Source organism: Camelina sativa, chromosome 5 (genome assembly GCF_000633955.1).
Source record: "Camelina sativa cultivar DH55 chromosome 5, Cs, whole genome shotgun sequence".
Classification (NCBI taxonomy): domain Eukaryota; kingdom Viridiplantae; phylum Streptophyta; class Magnoliopsida; order Brassicales; family Brassicaceae; genus Camelina; species Camelina sativa.
Genome location: NC_025689.1, coordinates 27,477,436 through 27,498,258, shown reverse-complemented (window position 1 = coordinate 27,498,258; position 20,823 = coordinate 27,477,436). Strand labels below are relative to the sequence as shown.

Below are 20,823 nucleotides of genomic sequence, written 5' to 3'. Positions count from 1 at the left end.
TCTAGAAATTATCGATCATCGATTATTCATCTTTGTTTGCTTTAAGAGTTCTTTGACTATGAGTCTTTAATCATTCATCCATCTATTTCATCGTGATTTTATCACTTTACTGGTCTCCAACATGTATCTCCCTTGGTATCATCATTGGCCTCTCGGTACCAACGTTAGTGTCTCGGTAATTCTACTTTTAATATGTTGGCCTCCCGGTACCAATGTTAGCCTCTCTGTAATTCTGCTTCTGGCACATTGGCTTCTCGGTACCAACGTTATCCTCTTGGTAATTTGACAGCTGGTACGCTGGTGTCTTGATACCAGCGTTAGCCTTCTGATACTTTTATCGCTGGTTCATTGTCTTTTCGATAATCTTCGTTGGCCGTTTGTCGTATTTCATTTTTGGCTCGACAATTCTTCTTCTTTGTAATTTTTTAAGAACTTCCATTATAAAAAATCCTTTGGCTATCGGCCATCTTCTCCCTTGGTTCGTTGGAACTCGTATTCGTCATTGGCCATCAAGTCGTTTATTGACTGTGATATTCTTTCGAAAGTTTTTCAGTAGTTCTTCTTTATTTTCTCTTCACCTACTTTCAGAGTTCTTTCTGGGTCTTTCTATCCCTTAGTACAGGTCAGTATAACGTCTCCTTACATATGCTCTCCGACCACTACCACTGTTGAATTGTCTACCAGACTATCTTCAGCGTCATTCATTACCGGTACTTTGAATGGGAAGAATGGTATCCTCTGATTATAACGAACAAGACGAGACACCGTTTGAAACAACCCGATCAGTTTTTTTTTTGTTTTTTTCTATTAATCAAGCATCTCATACTACTTACTTAAACCAACCACATAAACATTACTAACCAGCCATAATACAAATAATAAACCAATATCCACAGCGTCGATCGATGATTGAGGTCGGTTTTAGCATCACAGACACTGTGGGGATGATCTGGTCATGACATTTCTCTTAGATTTCTCATGTTATTTCTTTGATTCCTTTAAAAAAATTGGTGAATCTTAAAATATTCTATTTTTTTTTTAATTAAAGTGTTGAACGATAACTACAGGTATATGATAAAATTAATATGACTCCGACTAAGTGGATAAAATAAAATAATTTATGTTATTCGGAGGATACATTTAAAATTTTTGATGAGAAATAATCATATAGTTTATGATATAAGGTTATAATATTTAGGGAAAATAGTTGATTCTACCACATTTTGATAAAAACTTTTCTATTCTTTCACATGTTAAACACTTTTTCCATTCAACCACATGGACTAGACGATCATGCCCTCAAATTGATTGTGTCATTTTTTGTCAATTAGTTATGATATTTAATATAGTTTGATATTTTTGGCAATATGGGTGAGCATTAATTATTTGTACTAGATAGATAAATAGGACCCGTACACTAGTAAAAAAATATCATATAGCCACTTCCTCGTCACGGTCACTCCATGGCTTTTTTTTAAACAGTGACGAAATAGTCACATAAAGTCACGAAAATGAAAAAAAAGTAAAAACGTGAATAAGACGTAGTCTAACCGTGGCTAAAATAGTCACGACACAGTCACATAAGTGATGTCACTAAACTAGTTACGAAATAGTCACTTTAAATTTGTGATAACAAAACCACAAAGTAAAAATGTGATAAAATGGTGACAAATTACCCACAATAAAATGTGTTACAAAACCACAAAGTAAAAATGTGATCAAATGTGTTATCATGTTTTACTTTAATATCTTATTTAAGAACATATGTTTTTCTATACGTTATCATGTTTTAATTTAATATCAGTTTTATAAGTTTAATTATACCAGTTTTCTTACAGCATAATTTCATTTAATTGTTTTACACTAAATTATTTAAGTTGAATTGGATCAGCGAAACAATAAATTATTTGGTTTTCCCGGGTCACAAAAAAATTAATCACCAAAAAATATTTGGGAGAAATATTTGGGTTCCCGGGTTAATAGAAAAACTTTTACATTAGGTTAAAAGCAAGGAAACCTTCCCCTTATGTGTTTTATTATCTCTGCCTCCATTTCTAACTTAACACTTAGAAAAAAAAAAATTATCTCTCTCTCATCAAAAACACACTTCATAAACAAGCGCTTACAGTTTCTCCAATTCGAATCGATGACTCCGTCCGACCAAGCCTCTAACCGTCGTCGCACACGGCCTTCCGACTTAAATCTACTGGTAAATCTTCTTCTTCTCTTCTGGATATGGGTTTCTTCAGATCCCATTTCAATGTATAAAAGTTTAGGTTTTGAGTATGTTCTTCAGATCCCCTTTCAATGTATGTGTTCTGCTTTGTTTGCATATATGCAACAGAGAAGGCCTACAAGGTCTTCACCTTTGGGTTCTCCCATTCCTCTAGGTCCTTCCATGCCTCCAGGAGCTATTGGATCTATAAGCGCAACATCTTCAGCTGAAAACAATTACGCTCGTAGAATCGAAGAGGCACTACTACGTGCTGCCTCAAGAGAAGGCCAACCACACCTCCATCCAAGGAAAATCAATGGCGCTTTATGGTAATTAGTAAGCAAAATTCTATAAATGTGTATATCATGAATGTATAATCTTCTTTGTCTCTAATTCTTATTTTTTCTTCTGCCAGGTTCGGTGTAGACCCCTGGGACTTGGCAAGGCAACTACAGGGGACCATAGTCAAGCTGGAAATTTGTTTCTCAGGAGAGAAAAACTAACTGGTGGCAATCTTTTGTGGTAAGTGTTCAAAATTTATACTACTTCTTTTACTCTACATAACTTAGTTTACTTACTTACAGATACTAATGTCTTCTTTTAATGTTGTAGCAAAACTTATATTGGGAATCAAGGTATTATTGAAATAACTTTCACTTTTGTATTATGTGGATGATGTTTTGTAGGTGTATGATGTCTGCACTTTTTCATTCACAATCCATAAGAGAATCTTCATTGTTTTGATTTAGTTTTTGTTTGGACTAGCTGTTTTTGACTTTTGATCTGAATGTTTGTCTTTGATTGTTGGTTTATATTAATTTGGTTTTATATCCATTCACAGCGGGGTAAGTCAAGCAAAGGACGCATTATGGAATAGGCAGTGTTCAATATCGGGATTTTGATGTTGAAACTCTCAAGACTGACATGACGACGCGCAAAGATGATATGATAGCCTTGAAGAGTGAGTTCAAGGACGAGATGGCTGCAACACGAGCTTCACTAAATGTGATTCTACAGGCTCTTGGGGTGAATTCTGCTACCCTCCAACGAGTTAATCATACTCAACCTTCTCATCCTGCTGCAAAACCTAGTAATCCCACTGTCCTGAATGCCACAATACCTAACTCTGCCTCGACCTCGACTCCACTTTTGACTCGAGCTCAACAAGCTGACTTTGAAAAATGGTGTGCGACTCGTGACTTTAACTTCACAAGCACTTAGATAAGCGGTGTGTCTCTTACTTTATTGTGTATCTTGTATTTTTAGCTTGCTTTGCAAAATATTTGCATCTTTCGTAATACTTAATCGGCTTTTGTAAGTTTTTTAAAATCTCATGGATCTTTTTGTAAAACTTTGGAAATCTATGGTATTGTATTTTAGATTTTATATTTCACGATTCAGATTTTAGAATTTGCATTTCACGTTTCAAATTTTAGTATTTTGGGGTATAGGTTTCAATTTCTAAATTCTTCGCAATAACCAGGTCACGGTGGTTCGTGGTTAAAAAAAGCCATTGTTTTAGACACAAGTGCTTCGTGTCTACTTAGTCACTAAATAGACATAAACTGAATCGTGGCTAACTGACCACAAAAATTTGCCTGACTATTCAGTGGCAATTTATGTCACGAAATACGCGTGTCAAAATCGTGACTATAACGTCACAAAAAGCCACGAAAAATTTTAGTCCACAATCGTATAGACACGATTTTTTTCCGTGTCTTGTCGTGTCTGTGTGGTCATATAGCCACAAAAATGTGGCCTTATTCACGGAATATTCCATGGCTATAGGCTCTGTTTTTACTAGTGGTAGTATTAAATAAAATTTATCAATAGAATATATATATATATATATATATATATGTCGATCGTTGATAACACCTTTATATTTATATATATATATATATATATATTTATAAAATTTCCCATGATAACACCTTTTTAAAAGTTCTAACATCAAATGTCGATCGTTGGCTTAATTATAGAAATCATTTAAACATAACGATATCCCACATTAAATAAAAATATACAAAGTTTCATGAACAGTTTTAGTGCTCTGTCGCTACAACGGAGTTGTCCAAGTGCATCACCTGCCATAATAAAACTTCCAACCAAATCAAGAATACTTAGATGGTGAAACTATTAAACCGTCAATGAATATCCGTTCACTAATCCAGGTTACATATTTTTCTAAAACCTCATATGTTATTTTCAGATGTTAATTTTTTGATGCAACATCAGCTTTGTCTTCTCAAAAAACATAGTATACTTTAAATATGTTGTTTATGTCAATGTTTTGGTTTAAAAGCATTTGATAAAATTAATGAAATCTCAAACTTGTTTTCTTGTTAATTTTTTATCATGTTATAGAATTGTAGCTCCCGTTGATAATATGTCTTATGAGATATGCTACTCAAATTACATGTCACTTTTTGTAACAGCTTACATATTATTTTCTTTTCTATTTTGTGACCATTGATTTTTTTAGTTGGATTATTTTTTCAAAATTCTTTTTCATAGTTTTCTAAAAAAAGTTTGACCATTACAATATCTTCGTTTCAGATCAAAGGTTTTTAGTTGAGTAAATCTTTTGTTCTTTTTCCCACTATATAACTCTGTCACGTGATATTTTTTCCTGTATAAAACGATTAGAATCTAAATTAAATTAGATACAAACATTTACTTTTAATTTAATAATACTTTATGTATTGTTAAGTGTAACTTAGATTTCTATATTCTCTTTCTTCCTTTTCGTCTCATTTTATTAAGATGAAATGAAAGGCAAACATGAAAAACTGAACAAACACAAATGATCGGTTAATCTCGTTTCAAATACTTATAAGACTATGTCTCTATGAATGCTATATGATATATCATGGTTTTTGTGGTTTTTAACCATGGTATAAGTGTGCTTTTTGAATCTTTTGATTAGTTTTCTAGGTTGTTTTTGAGTCTTTATTGGTTTTGGTACTCATTGGCACGGATGGAACACTAAGAAGCTAAAAGAGGATGATTTGGAGCATAATCAAAGCATGAAGGCTGCTCAACGAAGCTGGGAGACGAGTTTAAGAGTTTGCATCGACCGATGCAACTAAAGCATCGATCGATGCAGCTGCCACAAGTCAATCGGAAGTTTCCTCCATAAGGCTTTAGAAAATTTACAAAATTTGCCCAAGTTTCCCTTATTTGCAATTAAGGCCCAAGACGTGTTTTAGAGTATTTATAGGATTTTTATGGTCATTGTTAAGACCTAAGTTATTTTCTAGCAATTTTGATTCCAGCCACCTTTTTGATTGAGAGCTGTTGGGAGAGAGCGATCTGATTTCATCTGTAGAGAGAAGATTCTTGAACTCCTTTCTTACTTCTTAATATCAATTGCTTATTATTCAGAAAATATGTCTTGTTCTTCATTAAACATGTCTGAGTAGTTTGCTTATTAGGTTTAGGGTTTTTCATATGGTTTTTATAGTTTATTAGATCTGTTAATTTTAGGATTCATTATCTTCTATGATCTCCATCTTAGGTTGTTCTTCACATTAATTATTGACTGATCACCTATAATTAATACTTTAGGAAAATAAATTGATATGAGAATATAATTGATTTTCCTGATAAAACCTTTTGATGAGCAAAATTACTTCTTGCAAAGAGATTTGGATTTTCTGCTTTTAAATTTAGATAATATTTGCAGTGAGAACTGAACTATTTTACAAAAGAGTTTAGAGTTCTAGATCTGCTCTTAATTGCTTGAATCCTAATTTATTGATTGATTTAATAATTTATAAATTCCTGATAATTTCCCTAGGCCTAGCTCTTTGATCCTTTGAATTTACAACACTTTTAATTTTGTTTTTGCATTTTTTTAATTTAATATTTTGATTTAGCATAATTAAAAGATTAATAAGTATATTGTGTGATCTAGAGTCTTTGTGGATTCGACCCCTAGAGTATTACAACTGCAAGGCTGTTAGTACCATTAGGGTATTACAATTTGACCATATCAAATTTTTTGCGTCGGTCGATGCCTTCTTGGTTGCGTCGATCGATGCCGTCATTGCGTCGGTCGACGCAACCTGCATTCTCATCGACCACGACGAGTTCTTCCTGAATAACCCGTCCATCAGCATCAAGTTTTTGGCCTTGTTTGTTGCGCACATGACCCTCTTGATCCCTCAAAACTCCAGCCGCATCAGGTCTCAATATGATTGTATTGGCCATCTTCGCTGACTTGGCTGCTTTTGTGTTATCACGCTCCAGTTGTCCTAACTCTTGGTTTGTAAGCTTAACAACTGGACCAGTAGGATTTTTCCTGGTGCTATGCTTAGGCATGTACCTGAAACATACAAGAGAAAAGAAATAAAAGCGTGTAAAATAAGAAAAGAAAAATTTAGACAAAATCAAAGACTTTAATCTAACGAACCGTGAGGTTTTTGGGGATGTTCAAAAGCGTAAATCATCACTCATGGATAAAATAAAGGCGGTACAGGATGAGTTGGAACATTCGCAATCAGATAAATTGTTATCTGCAGAGGAGAGTCTTTTGAAAGAGTTTGAAGTGGTGCTTGAACAGGAGGAGATTCTTTTGTTTCAAAAATCAAGAGAGAATTTGATTGCTCTTGGGGATCTGAAACAACCCATCTTTTTAAAAAAAAATAATAATATTAATTTACTAGTGGTCCCCTACCCACTAACAACCTAGCAACAAATCAACAACAGCGGATAACAAAACAATTCTATTAAACCAATAAGAATTCCAACAATAACAATCCAATAACCAACAATGCAATAAATCAATACCAGCAATGATATAACCAAGTTCCAACATCCTACAATGTCCTATCAACTCAATACTAGACACCTAACAAGAACTAGACCACAATCAATCAAGTCTCTAGAACATCCTCCTCCTCATCGCCTTGATTCCACGATCACACTTTGCCTTTACCTGCACACCACAAACAACAATTCAGATGCATAAGTATTATCATAAATACTTAGTGAGGCCATCCTCCCATCTACTAGGTTATACACACAAGCATTTGAGACTCTCATGTTTAAGCAAGCAAACAAAACACAAGCAATACATCAAACCAGGAAAACAAGTCTCGGATGAGACTGGTGTCGACCAACGCTAAGTCAGTGTTGACCGATGCTAGACCAACATGGTGTCAACCGACGCTAAGTCGGTGTCGACCGACGCTAAGTCGGTGTCGACCGATGCTAGACCAACATGGTGTCGACCGACGCTACGTCGATGTCGACTGATGCTAGACCAACATGGTGTCGACCGATGCTAGACCAATATGGTGTCGACCGACACCACATTGGTGTCGATTGACACTGCTTCTGCAGACGCGAACTGCACGAACACAAACGTCGATCCTCCGTTTCAAATCAACTCGAAACCGTCCCAAACTAACCCAAATATCTCAGGAACCTATGGGAAACACGAAAACAATGAACCCAAGCAAGCAAACACCACAAATAGACAAAGAACAGCCAAACAAAAGAGATCTCATGCTTAGATCAACCATGGTCAAGCACTCACCTCTTTTACAGGAAGATTGGGTTGAGAAACGGTGGAAACAACACCTTCACAAGCTTATCCTTCGTTCCCAGCAACAACTCTCCCTTCCACAGTCACAGATCTCACCAAAACCACCAAGAACAAGCCAAAATCTCACAGAAACACTCTCCAACGCTTTCTCTCCTTTTTCTCTCTTTTTCTCACTCAACAGCGACCAAAACAATAGAAAACCTCGACTTGGATCGTCCATACCTTAAATAAACGGTTTATGGATTTCTAATTGAACAAAACCAAACCAAACAGCAATTAAAACCAACACGACCAACCCGGAAAACATGGTGTCGATCGATACACCAAGGGTGTCGATCGACACTCAAACCAAAAATGTGATACTTGGTTTGCGGATGTTACAATTCTCCCCCACCAATAAGGATTCGTCCTCAATCCCGCAGCACCGTCCATCCGTCAAGGACCTCCGTGCCACCATCAACACGTCCTCCGACCGGACTGAACACCATCAGCCAAGGTTTCCCGTGCCACTGTCGCAACAGCCCGCACACCTCCGACTGAACCATGAGGTCTCCCTCTAGCCAATATACTCACATCAAAGACACTATTTGCTCACAACTCAGTGCTTCCCCCGTCCGTAGTCGCAACTAACAAATCATGCCGGCCCGCTATCAGGCTAACCACCTTAAGCTACAACATCCAGGAAGTCACTCACACTCCCCCCGCTCTCAGGTCGCAACCTTCAAGACATACCGGCTCACTGCCAGGCCATAGGCTACAGCTACGGTATCCAGGGAGTCTCACACGCCCACTCCCCCCCCGCACTCTGGTTGCAACCCTCGAGACATACCAGCTCACTGCCGAGCCGCGGCTCACAGCTACGGTATCCAGGGAGTCTCAAAATCCCGTTCTAGGGTCGTCACCCTAAAGCGCGCTCTCAGATCGTCATCCGAAGCAAACATACCACTCCCATTCTCTGGCCACAAAGTCCATCGAGCTATCGTATCATAAGAGTTGGGCCCACACGATCTTGAGAAAACAAGTCTAATGTCATCGAGTATCTCCCGAGTAGATCTACCTCAACACTTTCCATTAATAGGCAAGCTTTAACTATTCATAAAACTTCCCATTTTTAGAAACTTTCCTTTTATAACGATATTCTATTTATGGAAACTTTCCATTTATAGCAACCTTCTATTTATGGAAACTTTCCATTTATAGCAACCTTCTATTTATGGAAACTTTCCATTTATAGAATTCCCGAGCTATTTCCTTTCCACTGATTTCACAATTTCTCAAATCCAAAAAACTCTAACTTTTATTAGAACCTCAAAAGCAATAATTGTTTACAACTCCAAACGAAAATACATAAAGAAAGAAAAAAAACAAAAGCTAAAACTAAGCGCCGGAATGGGCACCCGGTCCTCCCTTCGGCTGTGCCACAACCTCCATCATCTGCCTCTTCTTAGGACAGAAAGGCCTGATATGCCCTTCCTCCCCACAATGATAACACAATCGACGATACTCCTGCGAGTCACCTTTCTTGGGACAGCTTGCCAACATGTGATCCGGGCTCCCGCGCCCATAGCATCCCTGGCCACTTTGGTTTGCCACCGTTGTCTCTTTCCGCTTCCTTTTACGCCTTTGCTCCAACTGCCTATGCTTGCTTTGAATGCTCTGCTCCAATGTCTCCTCTGACTTAGCCGCTGGACTGACCACCACCAACTGTGACCTCAAGTCATCCTCTATCCCAGCTGCAACCTCAACCAGCTCCCGCCTCGTTGCATAGTTCCTCACCCTGCACCGAGTCCTCAGATCATCCCGCAGAGCCAACAAGAACCTCTGCACCTGAGTTGACTATGGCTCCCATGCCCGGCCTGCATACCCCAAAAGCCAACTGAACTCTGCATCCAGCTCCCGCACTGTACGGTCCCCCTGAGTCAACCCCAATAACCGTGCCTCCATGCGATCAAGAGCCTCCTATGGAAAATACTTGGAGTTAAACTCCCTCAGAAAATCCCCCCAAGTCATCTCCCGCGGCATCCTCCATGCGATCACCGACCTCCACCACACACGTGCATCTCCTGTCAGGTAATACACTGCCAAAACCACTCTATACTGCTCGGGACACCGAAGCAACTGGAAAATATCCTCCATCCTTTCTCTCCACTCATCCGCTACACTCGGATCCGTACCTCCCGAGAAAGACCCCGCTCCCACTCGCTGCAGCTGCACCATCATGTGCACATACTGAGCATCCACTACCTCGGCCCCCGGCTGCACACCTGCCTGCAAACCCACCTCAGGCTGTACCGCCGGAACCTGCCCACCAACCACTGGCGGCACTACTGGAACCTGCCTACCAATCACTGGCGGCACCACTGGAACCTGCCCACCAACTACTGGCGGCACTGCTGCTGGAAGCCGCGCCAAAATCTGAGCTAGCAAGTCCATCAAGACATCCTCCCTGTCTGGAGCACCCTCCGCTGCAACCCTCACACCCGGGGCAACACCGTGACCGACACCAGGCCCATCCGCCCTGCCGTCACCCAAACTAGCCTGGTCTCCAGACACACTAGGATGAACCTGTGACTCCGCTACCTCCTCTCTGGCAATGCTCTGGGTCACACTCACACTGTCCTCGGGAACCTGACCTCGTCCCCGACCATGACCACGACCACGCCCGCGACCAACAGCACCCTCTCTAGCCATCTGCACTACCCAGAACAGAAGGCTAAGCACACAATTCAAAACCGCACATAAAGTACACATCTTACCGTGGAATCTCATTGAAGACTCGAAGAGGATGTTCTAGGACCTCATGCCACACACAATTGACTGACTCACACAATCAACTCTAGCATGAAATCCTAAACATCAACAGCAAAGCACAGTGAACCCTAGACCTAGAATTGTAAGGGCTTTGATACCAAAATGAAACAACCCATCTTTTTTATATAAAAAAAATAATAATATTAATTCACTAGTGGACCCATACCCACTAACAACCTAGGAACAATCAACAACAGCGGATAACAAAACAATTCCATTAAACCAATGAGAATTCCAACAATAACAATCCAATAACCAACAATGCAATAAATCAATACCAGCAATGAAATAACCAAGTTCCAATATCCTACAATGTCCTATCAACTCAATACTAGCAACCTAACAAGAGCTAGACCACAATCAATCAAGTCTCTAGAACATCCTCCTCCTCATCGCCTTGATTCCACGATCACACTTTGCCTTTACTTGCACACCACAAACAACAATTGAGAAGCGCAAGTGTTATCATAAATACTTAGTGAGGCCATCCTCCCATCTGTTAGGTTATACACACAATCATTTGAGACTCTCATGTTTAAGCAAGCAAACAAAACACAAGCAATACATCAAACTAGGAAAACAAGTCTCGGATGAGACTGGTGTCGACCGACGCTAAGTCGGTGTCTACCGATGCTAGACCAACATGGTGTCGACCGATGCTAAGTCGGTGTCGACCGATGCTAGACCAACATGGTGTCGATCGACAATGCTTTTGCAGATGCAAACTGCACGAACAAGAACGTCGATCCTCCATTTCAAATCAACTTGAAACCGTCCCAAACTCACCCAAATACCTCAGGAACCTATGGGAAACACGAAAACAACAAACCCAAGCAAGCAAACACCACAAATAGACAAAGAACAGCCAAACAAAAGAGATCTCATGCTTAGATCAACCATGGTCAAGCACTCACCTCTTTTACAGGAAGATTGGGTTGAGAAACGGTAGAAACAACACCTTCACAAGCTTCTCCTTCATTCCCAGCAACAACTCTCCCTTCCACAGCCACAGATCTCACCAAAACCACCAAGAACAAGCCAAAATCTCATAGAAACACTCTCCAACGCTTTCTCTCCTTTTTCTCTCTTTTTCTCTCTTTTTCTCACTCAACGGCGACCAAAACAATAGAAAACCTCGACTTGGGTCGTCCTTTAACTTAAATACACGGTTTATGGATTTCTAATTGAACCAAACCGAACCAAACAGCAATTAAAACCAACACGACCAATCAGGAAAACATGGTGTCGATCGATACACCAAGGGTGTCGATCGACACTCAGACCAAAAATGCGATACTTGGTTCGTGGATGTTACAAGATCGAAACACAACGTATTTCCATACATCAATGGTGATTCGTCGGCGAAGAAACCGCATCGAAATGTTGCAAAATGACGAGAATACATGGGTGACGAGTGCTCAGGAACTGGAGGATATGGCAGTGGCTTATTATAAGAGGTTGTATTCAATGGATGATGTGCCTCTAGTGGTTTAATCTTTGCCTCATGAAGGGTTTATATGCCTGTCCAGTGACAATTCTTTGGAATGGGGAGAAGACTGCTTCTTTCAAGCCATCTCTAGGGTTGAGGCAAGGTGATCCTCTATCACCATATCTTTTTTTGCTGTGCTTGGAGCGCCTGTGTCACATGATCGATAATACAGTAGCTAGAAGTGAGTGGAAAGCTATCTCTTTGTCTCGTGGGGGACCCAAGTTATCTCATATCTGCTTTGCAGATGATTTCATTTTATTTGCGGAGGCGTCAGTAACACAGATTTGGGTTATAAGACGAATATTGGAGACTTTTTGTGTTGCTTCGGTTCAAAAAGTCAGTTTGGAGAAATCCAAAATCTACTTTTCTGAGAACATCTCCGGAGAATTGTGCAACCAAATTTCAGATGAAAGTGGTATCAAGGCAACCAAGGATTTGGGGAAGTATTTAGGTATGCCAATGTTGCAGAAGTGAATCAATAAGAATACATTTGGAGAATTTTTTCAGAGGATTTCATCACGGCTGGCTGGGTGGAAGGGTAAACTCTTGAGTATGGCAGGGAGACTTACATTGACAAAGTCAATTCTCTCTTCGATACCGGTGCATACCATGAGCATGATATTGTTGCCTAAGTTAATGTTAGATGGGCTGGATAAACTGTCACGAGACTGTTGTGGGGTAGTACAACAGAGATGAGGAAGCAACATCTTATAACATGGGACAAAGTCTACTTACACCGATCAAAAATAGGTTTTGTGATTTGAAAGTCACAGGTTATGAACAAAGCCTTATTGGAAAAGTTGGGGTGGCGACTTTTGGAGGATCATACCAGTTTATGGGCCAGAACGTTGCGGAGCAAGTATAAGGTCGGAGGGGTTAATGAACCAGCTTGGATGTCAGCCAGGAAACCGGGTTCCTCAACTTGGCGAAGCATCAAGGTGAGTTTGCGAGAGGTAGTAACCAAAGGACAGAATTGGGTTATGGGGAATGGTAGTGATATCCGGTTTTGGGAGGATAGGTGGATGTCTGACACACCACTGTTGGAGGAGGTGACTACTGAGCTACCAAGCGAGCAGAGAGAGGTTCGGGTGAAAGACCTATGGCGGGAAGGGGCAAGATGGAGGTTGAATCATATTTTGCCATATGTTTCATCGCATACTAGACTAATGCTATCAGCAATGGTGGTGGATAATGTAACTGGTGCCAGTGACAGGTTAGCTTGGGAAGGTATTGCAGATGGGACCTTTACTGTGACATCTGCTTATGTCATGCTGATGCAGGACTCATCCCCAAGACTTCACATGGCAGATTTCTTTAAGCGTGTGTGGCGGGTAGTGGCGCCAAAGAGGGTCAGAATGTTTCTTTGGTTGGTTGCCAATCAGGTACTGATGACTAATCATGAAAGATTCCGAAGACATATTGGGAGTTCAAGTGTCTGTCAAGTCTGCAAAGGATGGGAGGAAACTATACTTCATGTGTTGAGGGATTGTCCAGCCATGGCTGGGGTATGGCAGCGTGTAGTGCCGGCTAGTAGGCGACTTAATTTTTTCAACGCTCCATCATTGGGTTGGTTATACGGAAACCTGGGGGAGACGGAAGAGATCGGAGGTTGTGTTTGGTCGACTCTGTTCGCCATGGGTTTATGGTGGAGATGGAAATGGAGATGTGGTAATGTGTTTGACGTTATTGGAAAATGTTGGGATCAGGTAAAATTTGTGAAAGAACTAGCGAAGGAGGTAAACAAAATGCATCGTGTCCACCAGTCAAGGGAAAACAACTTGGGCAGGGTTGAACAAATGAATGCTTGGAGAGCATCGGATGAGGGTTGGATCAAATTAATACGGATGGCGCATCATGCGGGAATCCAAGTTTGGCTGTGGCCGGGGGTGTGTTGAGAGATCACATGGGCTGGTGGTGTGGTGGTTTTGCTCTGAACATCGGTATATGTTCGGCGCCTCTAGCGGAATTATGGGAGATTTATTATGGTCTTTACTTGGCTTGGGAGAAGAATTTTTGGCAGTTAGAGGTTGAGGTGGACTCTAAGCTGGTGGTGGGATTTTTAACCAAAGGGATTGGTGAGAAGCATCCCTTATTTTTCCTGGTACGCTTGTGCCATGGCTTCTTTTCTAGAGACTGGGTGGTCCGGATTTCACGTGTATATAGAGAAGCGAACCGTCTTGCTGATGGGGTAGTTTTCTATGCTTTTACTTTACCGTTGGGTTTCCATTTGTTAGAGTTGAGTCCGAATATTGTGGATTGTATTGTTGGTGAGAGGATATTCGAGGGACTGCGTTCCCAAGAAACCTTCGTTTGTAATTTTTTTCTAGTCTTTGAATAAAACACAAGGAAACTTGTCTCCTTGTTCCCCACCAAAAAAAAAAAAAAATTTACCGTTACGATATAAACTTCTCTTATCACTTTGGATCTTTTGGTGTGTTTAATTAGGCTTTTAATTCGTTTCCCAGATAAAGTTACTGTATAAAAATATCAGTAAGAAAACTAAACTTTATTTAACCATATATGCCAAGTACATTAACACAAACGGGTTAAATTGTTTCATAAAACGTTTGATATTATGTTATTTATTTCCTTTCATTTTTATTTATATATAAAATCTCTAGATCAGTTTTTCAACAAGTGGGATAAGCAACACCACACGCAGCGAGGACTTTGCGAGAGTTGGGAGAGCTTATGTACTGCGCAAAGGCAGGGTTCTTAGCGAAACCACACAGGCAAGACTGTTGCTCTGTAAGCTTTGCACAACATGCACCTGAGGGTTGTCCTCCTCCCGTAATCGCTGCAAGGCAAGGCTGAAGCTGCCTTGCGTCACATGTCACTCCCACGTTTCCTGTGTCTCCAGTGTCGGCGGCTTTGATGGCAGCCGGGAATGATAGCGAAAGTGTGACGAAAACGACGAGTATCAATGTCACGATCTTCATGTTTAACTGTTTTGTGTTTTGTAATTTTTTTTCTTAGGAATATTATGTTGTCTTGTTTTGGTATTTATTTGGTATGGGTTTCGTATTGCATTGCATAACGCGAAATGCATGAATCTTGCATCGTTAAATAACGTGAACGTAACTAGCCGTCATGCAAAAAGAACCTAGAAACTAAAGGTCGAGAACAAGTAAGTAAACACGTTTATAAAAATAGGGGACAGGGGTTATTATTTAGATAGAAAATACCTCATATAAAAAGATTATAAAATAACTGATTTGACTATTTATATCATCGAAATACAATAATTTTTTTATTTATCTCACGAGAAAATTTTACATTTAAATGTGATTGTGTTGAAGGCTTGAATTGAAGCAATGTAATACACAATAGGTGACCGGCTGACCGCTGGAACTGATTTTAGTCCCTGGGAATGTAAAGAGAAACATTAATTAGAAAAACTCTCATTATGACTGACATTGATCACAAATCTTTCGAACTTCTAGTATAAACGCGCGCAAACAACGTCAACAAAGATATTAAGAGTTTCAAAATTTTCAAAAACTGTTGTTAATGCTGATATGGTTTAATTGCTGTATATAGGTATCATATATAAGACCATCATGAATTACCTTGTTGGATAATGAAGGTCTCGTATCGTCCGTATTGCATGGTATTGCGTAGAATATTAGTGTCTTGAGTTAAACCATTGAGCACTGTGAAAGTAACCTGAGGCTGAAATTCGATAATCGATCACTAATACATTTTTTTTTTTTATCACTACATTTACACATGGGCTTGTACAAATAATGCTTACAAAATAATAAAAGACTAAATTATTCTTTCTAACATTAATATAAGTGTGTAAACTATTACTAAATGTGTAAACAACACAACTAAAGTTGGGCTCATTTGCGGGAATATTGATTGATGAACCAACAATTGAACCAGATCGTTACAATTTTTTTTTTAGTTTACGCAAAAATGAAAAGAAAGAAGAAAGAAAGAAAGATCAACACATAAACATGTGCCTAGCAGCCTAGGTATGTATTCCTCTTTCGATCCACACAAATTACACAATGTATTAATTTCTTCTTTTATAGTAATATTTTTTCTCTCTAACATATGTATTGCTCTCTAGCATATGTATGGAAGAATGTATGTATACATTTTTTAAGTATATTTTGGGTTTTACCCTTTTATTTATACTTATTTAAAAACTTATTTACAAAGTTAATCCTTAAGACATTTCCAAATATACCATTATTCAGATTTTGTTTCCTAAATATTTTACATACTATTCCAACTAAAAAGAATACAACATAATTAATATGAAAACTGAAACTATGATATTTTAACCACACCTTCTATTATGTATTGAAGATTCTATCTATGGATCTTTTGCAAACAAATAAAACAACAATATGATTCCTATTTTGTTTTCCAAAATCTCTGAGCTTTGATTCTTAACGTAAGATCTTCGATTCACATTTATTTAAATATTATAATTAATATATATAAATTTAATAAAATATTAGGAATATGTAAAATTAATTTTTTTTAAATACTATATAATATAATTATATAGTAGATGAGTTATAAAGAGGACATGTTGGAATTAATAAAATATCATTAAATTTGTGTTAACACGGGTTAAGTCCTCATTTTATTATTTGTCAATACTATTAATATTAGAATATTTCACATATAAAAATTAAGTTGATTTAACTAAGATTGTGTAAAATAATTAAATTATTAGGAAAATGTGACTTAATCATAGCGTATAAATGACTATGTATTTAGATCCCTTATTTTTTGTTATATTTAAAAATCAAAATAAAATCTCAAATACTAAACAAAACTAACTATATATAACAAAAAAAATAGTGATGAAGTATATTTCGGGTTTAAAAATTAATATAAACATTAATCCGCATAAACGGTCAAAAAATTTAGTTATTCTTCTATTTGGAAAACATCCAATATTTAACAAACAAATACAATATAAAATACAAAAAATAAAAAATAAAATATATGCACGCGGTGTACCGCTGATTAAAATCTAGTATGAACCAAAACCGAATCAAAATCAACTTTAATTATGACCACATCGATATTTAACTAAAAAATATATCTCCATTTACAAAAGAAAAATTCTTCAAAACATCATACTTTTTTTGGCCAAAAATATTATATGTTTCACAAAAGCCACCTAAAGTTTTGGTTTCCCAAAAATACTACAAATACAATATTTAATTTTTGAAGATTTAGAATTTATTTTTTCAAAACTTAGATTAACTATTTTAAGTTTGCGGTATAGTTTTTAGGATAGGAACGTCGTGTTTAGGGGGTAGGGTTTAATTTTAATTGTGGTATTTTTGAAAAACTAAGACTATTGATGGTATCTTTAGATTATGTGATATTTTTGGCAACAAAACTTGAAAGTATAGTAATTTTGAAAATTACAATGAAAATTTTTTACATTTGTATTCATCTCAATTTTAAATATTTAGATCTATTAAATTTCGATATATATATATATATATATAATGAAACATTAGGCTGCCGCCCCCACAATATATATATATATATATATATATAACAAAATTTGTAACCTTCTTTTTAAAAAATTTGTTACAACTTTCACCATTTTGTTTTGGTGATTTTACGATCATCAATTTATCAATTTATGTCCAAAAAAAAAAAAAAAACTAAATGTATTCTGAAGAAAATTTTGAGAAGTGAGAACAAATGTGTTGTGAACAGTGAACACATCAAAAAAATTGAAAAAAAAAAAGAAATCTATTTGATTATTATTCACATAGGGGCACATGACATATATTTGTGCAACTTGTGGTATCCTTGGCCTCAGACTAAGTACAGAAGAAACAAAATTTCATAAATTCTCTCTAATCTTTCCAGAGAAAACCAAAAAAAAAAAAAATGATAAGGAAAAAACAAGCTCGATGTGAGCCAATCATCATCTTCATCTCCTTCTCTTCTGTGTATTCTCTGCAACACACAACATCAACAACCTTTCTCTTCCTCCAACATCTTACCCACCAGTAAGTTCTCCTTTACTAAACTTATGGGTCACTCTGTTTCTGTCTGTTATTTTTAGTTTCCGAATAAAAAAGATTGAATTGTTTCTATGTTTCAGTAGAAACCTAGGAGAAACGTATCAATGGCTGACAAGAATTTAGGTGGAACTGTATCAGTGAAAGCCGCCATTAATAAGTACGGACAAAGAGCTACTCGAAGCGTCCCTCCTCAGCTTGATTTGCCAGACTCTATTAAGGTGAATCCCAAAGATCAAACCTTTTGAGATATGTCTTTCATATTTTTGCAAATAATGCGTTTAGTTTGTTTAAGTTTTGATTTTTAAAAGCAAACTGATGCATTTAGTTTGCTAAAGTTTTGATTTTTAAAAGCAAATTGATGCGTTTAGTTTGTTAAAGTTTTGATTTTTTAGAGCAATTGATGCATTTGGTTTGCTAAAGTTTTGATTTTTAAAGCAAATGATGCAAGTTTAGTATTACAAGTTGGTTATGACTTATGATGATTCGTGGTTCTTGTTTATGAATTTTTGATTTTGTGAACAGACCTCTTCAGTTGCGGAGGATTTGCATAAGTCAGGGAGAGAACTTGGAATGTATAGAGAGAGTAGAAGAGTTTCCGAGTTTGCAAAGGCGAAAGCAGAAGCGGAACTATTCAAGGCGAAGGAGATAGTAAAGGAGCTTACTTTAAGGATAGAGGAGTCGAATCAAAGGTTAATGTCTCGATTTTTCGATACTGAAGCTGTGATGAAGGAGTCAAGGATAGCTGGGAATAATGGTATTATGAGAGAATTAGAGGATGTGAAGCAAGAACTGAGTAAGTTGAACCTTGATATAGCGTATGTTTTGAGAGAGAAAGATGTGGCAGAGAAAGAAGTAATGGAGTTAGGTATCAAAATGGAGGAGAATTTGAAGTTGTTAGAGAGTCTTAAGTTAGAGGTTGATGTTGCTAACGAAGAGCATGTTTTGGTTGAGTTGGCGAAGATAGAGGCATTGAAGGAGTGTAAAGAGGTTGAGGAGCAGAGAGATAGAGAACAGAAGGAAGTGTTTGAGTCATTAGATAAACGGAAGAAGAGAATAAGGGAAATGATGAGAGAGATTGAGAGATCAAAGAACACTGAGAATGAGTTATCAGAGACTTTATCTGATATTGAGATGTTAGAAATGCAGTTAAAGCTTGTCAAGGAGATGGAGAGGAAGGTTCAGAGGAGTGATAGTATGTCGAGATCGAAAAACCGTGGTTTTGAAAGAGGGAAAGATGTTTTGTCGGTTTTGAAAGATATTACAGAAGCAACAGAAGCAAAGAAGGAAGAGCTCGCTTCGATTAACGCGGAGCTCTTTTGTTTGGTCAATACAATGGATACTTTGAGGCAAGAACTTGATCAAGCCAAACAAGAAACAACTCGGTTTGAGAAGATGATACAAAAGGATGATGTAATGATTGAGAGACTCAATTCGAAGCTGCTTATTGCGAAAGATCAGTTAGAAGCAGTATCTGCAGCTGAAGAAAGAATCAGCTCTCTTGCTGACAATTTAACTACTTCATTTGAGAAGCTAAAGAATGATAAAGAAGCTGCAAAGAAAGAGGAGTTTGAGCTTAAAGAAGAAGCAACGGTCATCAAGAGTGAGGTACATAAAACCGAAATAGGAATTGGTGAAAAGGAGAAAGAGTTGCTTTCAAAGTTAGATGAGCTTGAGAAAGCTAAGCACGCAGAGGCTTTAGCTCTCGAGAAGCTTGAGTCTATGGCAGAGAAGACAATGGAAACTCGGGAAATGGTATCTCAGAGAAACTCAACCATCACAATCTCAAGATTTGAGTACGAGTATTTGAGTGGACAAGCTTGTCACGCGAAAGAAACTGCAGAGAAGAAAGTGGAAGCTGCAATGGCGTGGGTTGAAGCACTCAAGGCTAGCACTAACGCGATTTTGTTAAAGACGGAATCTTTAAAAAGAGTGAGTGGGAAAACAATGGTGGAAGAAGAAAGGGCATCATTCAGGATGCAGAGGTCGCTATCGATAAAGAGACTGATCCAAGATGAGATTCAAAAGTTCAAGCAGAACTCAGAAGACTATGGCGTGATCAGGTCTCCTAAACCTATAAGGAAATCGATTCAAAGTTACAAAGAGAACTCAGGAGACAAAGGCTTGATCAACTCTCCTAGACCAGTAAGAAAATCGGTAAGGCTTAGCGGGAAGTTCACACGGGTTCAGGGAGGGAAGTCGAGAAGATACTCATCAGGGAATAGAGGGACTCCAACGTTCTTTGTAATCAAGAAGAAGAAGAAAGTTCCAAACTTGGTTAAATTTTTTAGCAGGAAAAGGCGTAAGTCCTCTTTAGAACAATGAGATGTTTTAGTTATCTTGTTGCCGTAACTGAGTTTTGTTTTGCTTGCATTTTAAGTTTCACATTGTTTGTAATTGTAATGTATAGCTTGTAACCGGTTTATTGTTTTGAATTTTATTGTATTTATGTATACTTAAGTTGTATATGAATAAAGATAGTAATATCACTAGGTAGTAACCCGTGCTATAGCACGGGACAAAATGTTTATTATGACTTGAAATTATTAATACAATTCATTAAATACAGTCCGCAGTGGTGCGGTTTAAAGATAATAGAAAGAAAACCGCTGCCTTCTAACTGCGGACCATTTTTATATACAAATAAACTTGGTCCTTTCAGGCCTGCTGGCAGGCCTGTTTTTGGGACGGTCTAAACCGCTGACGGATTTGACGGCCCTGACCGCAGTCACCATTCAGA

The 20,823-nt window shown here is 37.9% G+C and overlaps 2 protein-coding genes across 3 annotated transcripts; one reads left to right on the top strand and one right to left on the bottom strand.

The window, feature by feature from the left end:
* On the bottom strand, positions 14,559–15,034 carry LOC104787682 (non-specific lipid-transfer protein 2). Its single transcript, XM_010513286.2, has one exon. The coding sequence runs from the start codon at positions 15,006–15,008 to the stop codon at positions 14,700–14,702; it is 309 nt and encodes a 102-aa protein (XP_010511588.1). The 5' UTR covers positions 15,009–15,034; the 3' UTR covers positions 14,559–14,699.
* On the top strand, positions 17,891–20,572 carry LOC104787680 (protein PLASTID MOVEMENT IMPAIRED 2). Of its 2 annotated transcripts, none has more exons than XM_010513285.2 (3): positions 17,891–18,071; positions 18,170–18,304; positions 18,609–20,572. In XM_010513285.2, exons 2-3 carry the CDS (start codon positions 18,191–18,193, stop codon positions 20,406–20,408), a joined length of 1,914 nt encoding a protein of 637 aa, XP_010511587.1. In that variant the 5' UTR covers positions 17,891–18,071; positions 18,170–18,190; the 3' UTR covers positions 20,409–20,572. The 2 variants fall into 2 exon arrangements, with proteins under 2 accessions (XP_010511587.1, XP_010511586.1); XM_010513284.2 differs by having other exon boundaries at positions 18,167–18,304.

What these genes read in the sequence shown, in the direction of transcription:
- LOC104787682 (XM_010513286.2), bottom strand. Translation starts at nt 15,008, where the DNA reads ATGAAGATCGTGACATTGATACTCGTCGTTTTCGTCACACTTTCGCTA.
- LOC104787680 (XM_010513285.2), top strand. Translation starts at nt 18,191, where the DNA reads ATGGCTGACAAGAATTTAGGTGGAACTGTATCAGTGAAAGCCGCCATT. An exon ending in ATTTGCCAGACTCTATTAAG is followed by an intron (nt 18,305 to 18,608) that starts GTGAATCCCAAA and finishes TTTTGTGAACAG; the next exon opens with ACCTCTTCAGTTGCGGAGGA.